Source organism: Sphaeroforma arctica (genome assembly GCF_001186125.1).
Source record: "Sphaeroforma arctica JP610 unplaced genomic scaffold supercont1.59, whole genome shotgun sequence".
NCBI lineage: Eukaryota > Ichthyosporea > Ichthyophonida > Sphaeroforma > Sphaeroforma arctica.
In genome coordinates, this window is record NW_014040499.1 from 145,183 (window position 1) to 154,405 (window position 9,223).

A 9,223-nucleotide genomic window follows, 5' to 3' on the forward strand; every position below is an offset into this window, starting at 1 on the left:
CAACACACACACACACACAACACACACACACATATATATATATATACATACATACATACAAACATACGATATATATATATATATATATATACATATATATATATATAATGTATTTACTGTTGCATAATGTGATTTTCTGTTCACGCACATTTACAATCGCACAGATATATACGCACACAAGTTAATGTGGATAGTTATAGTTACATAAATATACTTGTATTGATACATACACAAATACAAGGAATCATTTTCCAAATTATGCATAAATTTGTATACGACTTGTTTCCAATTCTATTTCGAATTCATGTGTATTTCGGCCGAGATGCTACGTTCTTGCTAATTTATTTTATGTATGCGTAATTTTGTCTACATGCGCATTTATTATTAATTGACATACCACTGACTTGCAGTTGAGCAGCGCGAATTGCAGCAGTGGCACAATGCATTTCTGAAAGACTGTCCTTCGGGTACCTTGGATAAGGATGAGTTTCAGAAGCTCTACAGACAGGTGTGTTCACAAGGAGGTATCAAGTTCTATACATTCATTATACGCGTCGATTTGTAGACTACAATTTTTTTCGACATTAAGTTTTCGCTGACCACAATGGTTCTATCACGTGCATTGGATGCTGTGTGTGAGTGGTGGATACTGTCTGAGTATTTACTCCCGTGCGTATGGGACTGTTGAAAACTTATTCTGGTTTTGGTATCTGCTTTACATATTTAGCTAGTTTTTATCGTAGCCTGTACTGTGCTGAGCCCACGCTTAGAATGGCTCTCCATCACTGCTTTTGCCTGTTGTACACATGTATTTATTGGGTTGGATTGCTCACTTTAGTCGTGTATTAGATTAAAAAAAAAATGAATATAGTCATTGATCGTCATTGAATTCTGGTTTTAATTGAGGAGAGGTGATCGACCCAGGGGTTTTACATTTACCGTGCATATATCAATATGAAGTCCCCTCAGAAAATATATCCTTAATCGAACCAATCAGTGGCATTACACCACCCATGCATGATGGGATGAACGACTGCACTCCACATCATGTGGATATTCGTGTTTATAGCGGTAGCGCCACTCTTACCGTGTTACTCTGTTGCTTACTATCACAGTTGTTTCCGCTGGGCGATCCAAGTGTGTTCTCTCGGCACGTGTTTCGGATCATCGATGAGGACAACGATGGCTTCATCAGTTTCAAGGAGTTCATGATCGCCCTGTCTATTGCATCGCGAGGGAATGTGGAGGAGAAGTTGGAATGTATGTCACGCGTGCGAGTGGGTGAGTCGGTAATTTTCTATGGGCGTATACGAGTGCATTAGACAGTCAAAGAATTCAAATGCTTTGAGTTTATTGACTCGTATGACTCTCTAGACAGATTTTGTGGGGACTTGTATGTAAGTTCTGGTTTTGAATGCAGCCAGAACACATGTTGCACGGGCTTGATATGTGCATATGTACGCGTGAGGCGGCCTGAATACGTACACTCTCCTTGGTTGCTATTATGTACAGTGTTGCTATCAATACATCTCGAATATTAATGAACTGCCGGCATAGCAAGGCCTTCTTTCAAAGCTGCAGTACTAATAGGAGAAGCTCAATTCGATAGCGAAGTGATGGCTATCTCGGGGGTTCAGTAGAGAAAACTACCGATAACAGACTCCTATCACTCGAGATTCTGGCCTCTCATTGTGATGACAGACCGTATTTATTTGATTTCTAATCTCTCATTGCGATGACAGTATGGTAACATACTCATATTAATTCAAGTTCGGATCTCTCCTTGTGTAGGGGCCTTCCGTTTGTATGATATTGACAACGATGGAGCTATCTCGCGCAGTGAGATGGTATGTCTGTTTCGGATTGTATATGCCAGTGCAGTGAAAACGTACGCAGGATACGTTTACTTGACGACCTTACCTTGGGTGGTATTTGTATCGGCACGTGTGATCTGTGTAGGTCAGTTCAGTGTGTCTATAGGGTCGGATACAGAGGTGTGTCGAGTGCTGTACTAAATCTTGGCCGCTGCTGCCACCAATTTACTAGTTTATAAGGTAGCGTTTGAGACAGCATATACTGCAGAACAATCAAAATGAATCTTTTACAGTTGGGTGGATGGTTATGCACATGCTTGTAGTGCTTCGAGACCTGTTCGAGTTTTCTTGTGAGATTTAAGCTATAGGTGGCCAATGCATGTTCATCCTAAAGAACATACGGATGCTTGTATAGCTGGTCTGGATCAATGTGCCTAGCAACGCGCATGATTTTTACGAATCGAGGTGTCCTTTGCATATAACGCCACTTGTGTGTAGTTTGCTCTTGTACCTGTTTCTGGCGTCCATCGAAGCGCATGGTATCATTCACTGAATGTTAGCTCAATGTAGACCATGCTTAACACCTGCAGATCCTTCATACTGTAACCATTGTATTGTGTATAGCTCTGGTGTAGTGAGGTGTAGCAGCCCGAGGGAAGCGTGTTCTTGGTTGCACATGCGCAAGATATACCCGCCTGTAGCGAGTAAGCGTTCTGTTCATTTCCACACAACTCATTCTTAGTATTGGTCCTTCAAGTTAGTATCATCGCAACACCCATAGCTTTGACTGGAAAAGGCCAAACCAATTATATGTTGCTGGCAGGCCTTCTCAATATACAATATGCACCCAACCCCTCCAACAGTACCGCGTCATGCTGTCGATTTACCAGATGATCGGAGAACTAGTACACTTTCCAGATAACGAGAACACCCCTGAGAAGCGCATTGACCGCATCTTCGAACTATTAGATGAGGTAGGGATGAGTCGCAAACTATGTACACTCGCGATTGGTTCTCGCGAATTGACTTTAGCATATACTGTATATGTTTTATATATTCTAAAAGGTGATGAAGGACTTCAACGGACTTCTGCTATATGCTAGCGGCTTCTACACATGTGTTTTCCTCCAGCCTGTGTACGCTACTCATAAAGGTTATATGCGAGTCAATATATATACATGTGTGTGTGTGCGTGTGGCCGTGTCTCTGCCTGTATGTTTGTGCTTGAGTGTGTGTGCGTGTGGGGTACGTCCATGTGTGTGAGAGAGTGAACATGTATCCGTGCATACCCAGAAGTCATCAGGAATAATTATGCATACATAATTCTCACTTTAAATGCCCACTTTCCAAAGCATCATGCCTTTAAATTTTAGAGAATATATACTCCCGCTCGGCTGTTCTGTTCGATAATAACAGGAAAATATGGGTTTTTTAAAAGAAGATTTCATCATCTCAGATTACCAACGTATTTTCTTCTTCAGAATCAGGATGGACTTCTGACCCTGGAAGAGTTTATGAAAGGTTCCGAGAAGGATCCCAACATAGTGAGAGCGCTAGGTCTCTATGATGGGTTGGTCTGAGTACTGTGAGACACACAACTCATAGTTCCTTCAAAGTCAGCTCTCCGTATTCACTGATCTCTCTTGAAATTACGGGAGGGTCAAGAAACACAGGGTGCACATATACCTACCGCTTGCACACAACATACACACGCGTATGATGTCCCAGTCAATCACAGAGACACCTTTTGAGCTTACAGCACATTGTCAGTTGCTCTGCGCTTCTAGATTCTATCCGCAGCCCACGCCGTTCTTGACAATTCCTCCGAGTTTATGTATGGAGAGGTTTACGGGTAACAACCCTACACCAAGTAAGATAGTGAGTGGGCGCTATGGCAACCATTTTCAATTTTATCCTGACTGATCTCATATCGCATCAAGCCAATACCACGAGGCATAGCCACATCTCTCGCTATATCATGGGTCAACCTGTGATAACTTACTGTGACTCTGCATGACGAGAATTACAATCAAGCCAAGGTGGCGGGGTTGATCAACTGCGTCGAGTTTGCTTGTCACTGCCGTTATAGTCAAACCAGAGCTTCAGAAGTGGGGGGGGTAAGGCAGTTCTATATACTCCGACCAGCGTTTGTATTTAGCACTCATTATATGCATATTTGACAGTGGAACCTGCGTTTTTAAACCAGTCACAAAAACATCTAAACTGAGACAGCTTTCGGGATCGAGCTGGTGCTCCAACGCTTGCCTCAACAGTTAGGCGTCCTATATATTATTCTAAATCAATATCTATGCAAAATCTCAGGGGTGATGTCCGCATGTCCACATTCTGGTATAATGAAATGGTGGGCTCTGTTACGAATAGCGGCGTGATGAAATCGCGCGTCTAAATCATTTCTGGATAATATTGTTCGATCTTGGTGCTCAATTACCTTATCAAAGGTCCTGGCTACTCACCTGTACCTGTTACGGAGAAGAAGCGGATAATACATGCGCATTGGGAGTTTTATTTCTAAATGCAGTAGGCATGTTTTATTAAAAATCTTACTGAAACATATCTGGTGATAAACATGATGCCCTGGTAAACATGTAGGATACACGCACAGGTGCAATAAACCCTAAATATTTGGCAATATATTTATGGCATGGTATACATTGTGCTGGAAATACGCAGCTGCAGTTGTGTGCAATTAAGGTATGCATATTGGTCACCAATTGTATACTTCGTGGACCGCATCATTGTATATTCGTCGAACGATGGTTTCTGAGTGCTATTATCTGCAAGTACATGGGTTAATTGATTAAGACGATCTGCGATATGTTTCGGTATCAATTATCGAGTAATCACATAGCCATAGTTAACGCTTCAAAAAAAACAAGTGTTCGTCCACCAATTGGGAATGAGCAGTACAGTTTTATCAGGACTACTCGACTATTATCTAGGTCAACAACTGACCCAGGTGAGGAGATCAATCATCTCTGTTTTGTTGTATTTTCAATGCCGTCATCGGTTCGTCCACCAATTGAGAATGAGCAGTACAGATTTATCAGGGCTACTCGACTATTGTCTAGGTCAACAACTGACCCAGGTGAGGAGATCAATCATCTCTGTTTTGTTGTATTTTCAATGCCGTCATCATGCCAGGATTCGGAAGGTGGCAGGTAGTAGCCGGCCATATGTTCTTGCACCAGCGCTTCGTAAGTCGCGCTCGTCTGTCTCAAAGAACGGCACCTGCAAATCGAAATCACATACTATTTCCGCCATCATAAAAACTCGCCCGACATCTATCGACATTTGAAGATTTCGCAAACTGAGTGTAAACTCGACGTCGTCTGCAGAAGCATCTATGTCACTGTTTTTGATGGTCAGTATTACCCTTAGCAATGTATACTGATGGGTGTTTGAGAATGTTAGTGTTAAATCTGCTGATCGGAATGTTCTAAAGTTAAGAGTTCTTAGTCAAAATGTCACAGAAGTCAGGATCCAGATATAATAAATATTTCAGAACGCATCCTTTGTTCATGCTATTTTTTTTTCACCGTCCATTCTTGTAGTCGAAATATCTGTCATGCCATAATGTATCCCAATCGAATAGACTCATACCAGTACAATGCATTTAAGTGTAGTCGAATAGACTTATACCAGGACAATGTATTAAAGTGTAGTTAATTACATTAGGAAAGCGACCGCCTACGATCCACTTTGAACATGTCACCGGTATTTTGCACAGTTGCGGATACAGCAGAGACACACAGGCATCCCCGGTATTAAACAGCGACATTTTAAGACATAATAGTCTAACCCATTTAAGACAACAATACCTCCATAGTTACAAGGGAGAATGTACGATCCAAATTTTGTTTGAGATTAGAGCCAGAAATGGACTGTAAAAGAAATCAAACAAGAGCCTGAAAACGACGCACAATATGACATGGACAAATTCTGGTCTGGTTTTGGGTCCTTCCAATAACTATTTGATATGAGAGTGAAATTTCCGGGCCGCAACATTGCGAGCTGAACCCTTGTTCTCCGGGTTCGCTAATGCGACACGACCGGTATACATCGACTCGACACCTATCATAACATAGTTATGAACGGGCCCGCTAATGAAATTTCCGGGCCACAATTTTGCGAGCCGAGCCCTTGTTTCGCCGAATTCGCTGATGCAATCGGTGTACTTGGGGGCTCGATACCTGTTCTAACTCACTTATGAACAGTGTCCGTTTAATCTCGCCCTCAAATCAAAGTACCATGAGGTATATGATATGAGAGTGAGATTTCCGGGTCCACAGCTTTGCGAGCCGAGCCCTTGTTTCGCCGGATTCGCTGATGCAATCGGTGTACTTGGGGGCTCGATACCTGTTCTAACTCACTTATGAACATGTCCGTTTAATCTCGCCCTCAAATCAAAGTACCATGAGGTATATGATATGAGAGTGAGATTTCCGGGCCACAGCTTTGCGAGCCGAGCCCTTGTTTCGCCGGGTTCGCTGATGCGATCGGTGTACTTGGACTCGACGCCTGTCCTAACTCACTTATGAACAGGTCCGTTTGATTTTGCTCGCAAATCAAAGTAGAATGGGGTAGGCTAGTTCTAGAATCGACGAGGTTCACTTTTATACTGACGGCATTTTGGTAAAGTAGAGCTGGCAGGGGCGATTGTTACGCCACCGATCTTCGAGTCGACTGAAAACGAACGCCTTGAAAGCGTCTCAAACAGAACCTCAGCGTTGAAGCCTTAGCAGCATAGCCAATGCCATCAGCGAAAGCCTTATAACTTTACAATCATCTGGAGCTCAGGAAAATTGTCCTCATCGTTTGCGGATGCATTGTCGCATCTCTACACACTCTGTTGTCCTTTTATCATCTGCTGGCAAGTCGAATCGTCAAGAACCAAATCAACATGGTATACATCCACATGCGTCGGAATTCAGTCGAAGGTTATTCACATTTGCACCAAGTAAATCTGGTGTTGACAACTCTAAGTTTAAGGAGAAGGTCTCAATGCACCTGATGTGACTCATGAGACGATGTCTATCAGTAATAAAATTGTGGTCGTAAAGATGAAACGGACTGGTGTTCATCAGCGCAAGCCATATTACTGGTAGTAACCAGCTTCATCCGATGAGAGAAAGTCATACTTCCGGCTGTAATGGTTTCGGACAGGAGAGACGGCCACTGTTCACCTGGCGAGCCTGGCTCGGAGAGATCTAGTCAATGCTCATATTTTAGTTTGTTCTTGTTGTTTCTGGTTCTTTTTAAACACAAGCTATGAAAGTATGTCATTATATAGTATTCGAGAGCCTACCTGAGTGACTACCTCAGTGGATTTTAAAGACCTGCATACTGATAGTACGATCTCTTCAATAAATATCTGCTCACTCTCTCTCTACACTAGAGATGGAGTATTTACGTATATTATCTCTACTAGTAGTCTGGTTGGCAGTTTTCACTTTTCCCCTCACTCCCTGCGTCACCATCAACCCATGACTTGAAAAATACTCGCCTAACGGCCAATCATAACCGCTTGGCTACTATTCTCACTTTCAATTCGCTTTGAGCTTAGTTTCCGACCAGGTTTTTTTAGATGTGTTATCTTTCTTAACCATATAACTTCGTTCATTTTTTTTCCTCGTATAATTCTTCTTCAAATATGCACCGCAGCACCTTAGTCCTTTTCACAAGCAGAAGCGTTCAACAGTAGGTAACTAGGTTGTCACAGGGTGCTGAATCTGAGTTCAGTTCCTAATCAGCAGGTGCATCGATGGGGCGATATAATATATATTTGAAGTTATGTATCGAGTATTGACGCACAAATTGATTAAGTCTGTCGAGACTTTATTGAGACATCCACATTTTAAGACAAGAGAGTACATAGTCACTCTAGTCAGGAGAGTCTTGTCTGTACTCGGTCGTCTGTAAATAGTCTGTATGTAGTCTCTGTTCTATGTAGAGACCTATTCTGAAGAAGAAGAAAAACGACCCACGATGATACATACATACATATTTTTTATAAAGACACTTCGAATTTTGGCGCGTTGCATGTATTTATTGCGCCCCTGGGGGCTGGAGCGAGCCGTAAACTCCTTGAATTTCCAAAACAGAAACACAATTCAAAGAATGTCCAATAAACATCAGACAAAAACTTTCTATGAACACGAAAAATTCTTGCAGAATCTGTGATTCAAGATAACAGATATCATTGCTCGATCTCAGTTAGTAGTACAGATAAATACCATACAAAAACTGGATACCATTTCATCGCAATAGCGTAGTGCGAACGGATGTTAACAACTTATATGGATACGATCAATCTAGTAGGCTTTTGCGTTGGAAAATATTTATAGTGATTTTGTTGACACAGTTAAGCTTGACAGGATTAATATTACCACATGTCTCGGAATTGAGGAAAGTATTTACTGATACTTCCGTTACAAAACCAAATATTGATCGAAGTCAGCGTGTTCTTCATAAACAGAGTAATACCTTTTGACTTCTATTTGTATTACATTGCGAGCAAGTATTGCCTTACATAGTGTTGCAGTATATATACAAGCGCTCTACTAAACAAAATTGGAAGTTTGGGGAGGTAATCCAATACGTTCTCACAAATGTGCGATTGCAGGAAGATCTGCCACACCCTGAAACCAACTAGCAATGAATCACGACGACTTTTATAATCTGTGCCGCATGTATGTCTCATCGTTTAGTGTAGTACATGTACAAACTGACAGCGCAGGGATCAAAATTGTCATAACTATGTGTAGAAAGTACGCAATATTCAATAAAATCTCGCAAATCGACTGGATATCTCCAGAAGTACCTATTAATGAAAGTACAGTTCACTCTTGTGGACTCAAGTGTAAATAGCTGTGCAAAGTTGCGAAACTCGCGAAACTCGTGAAAAGTCGTGAAAAGCTGCGAAAATCGCGACTTCAGCGGAGGATTACAGAAACCCTATGCATTATAAGAATAATCCCCACCGTGTGAAACATTATATTTGGGAGCTCTTTGGACCTGTGGTGGGAAATTTCGAAATTTCAACTCTATCGTTAGTTATTTGGTTGTGAAAATTGGGATTTCGCGGGATTTCAGGGTAAATCGCGAAACTTCAGTGCCAATAGCTGCTGATAGAGTTAGAATTTCGAAATTCTCCACCGTAGGTCCATAGAGCACCCCAATATGGTACTCTACACGGTGGGGATTTTCCTAACCTGCAGATAGTTCCTGTATTCTTCCGCTACACTTCGCGATAATTTGCGAAATTTCGCGACTTTCGCGACTTTCGCTACTTTTGCGAGTTTTGACGAGTATACTCGAGTCGCCACTGCTACACTCGAGTCAACAAGACACAACTGGACTATTTTTCATTAGTGGATAATTCTGGGTAT

At 41.9% G+C, this 9,223-nt stretch overlaps 2 protein-coding genes across 2 annotated transcripts in view; both read left to right on the plus strand.

The window, feature by feature from the left end:
• Positions 1-322: 322 nt before the first annotated feature.
• SARC_01495 (calcium-binding protein NCS-1) lies at positions 323-4,462 on the plus strand (the record flags this gene model as incomplete). Its single annotated transcript, XM_014304790.1, has 6 exons — positions 323-329; positions 411-508; positions 1,116-1,260; positions 1,792-1,847; positions 2,678-2,788; positions 3,296-4,462. 6 exons carry the CDS (start codon positions 323-325, stop codon positions 3,392-3,394), a joined length of 516 nt encoding a protein of 171 aa, XP_014160265.1. The 3' UTR covers positions 3,395-4,462.
• Positions 4,463-9,014: 4,552 nt separating this feature from the next.
• SARC_01496 (hypothetical protein) overlaps positions 9,015-9,223 on the plus strand; it is a gene marked incomplete at its 5' end in the record, with an annotated part of 4,390 nt that continues 4,181 nt past the window's right edge. Inside the window, one exon of the mRNA XM_014304791.1 lies at positions 9,015-9,029. Within this exon, the coding sequence (XP_014160266.1) occupies positions 9,015-9,029 (15 nt within the window). The remainder of the gene's footprint in view (positions 9,030-9,223) is intronic.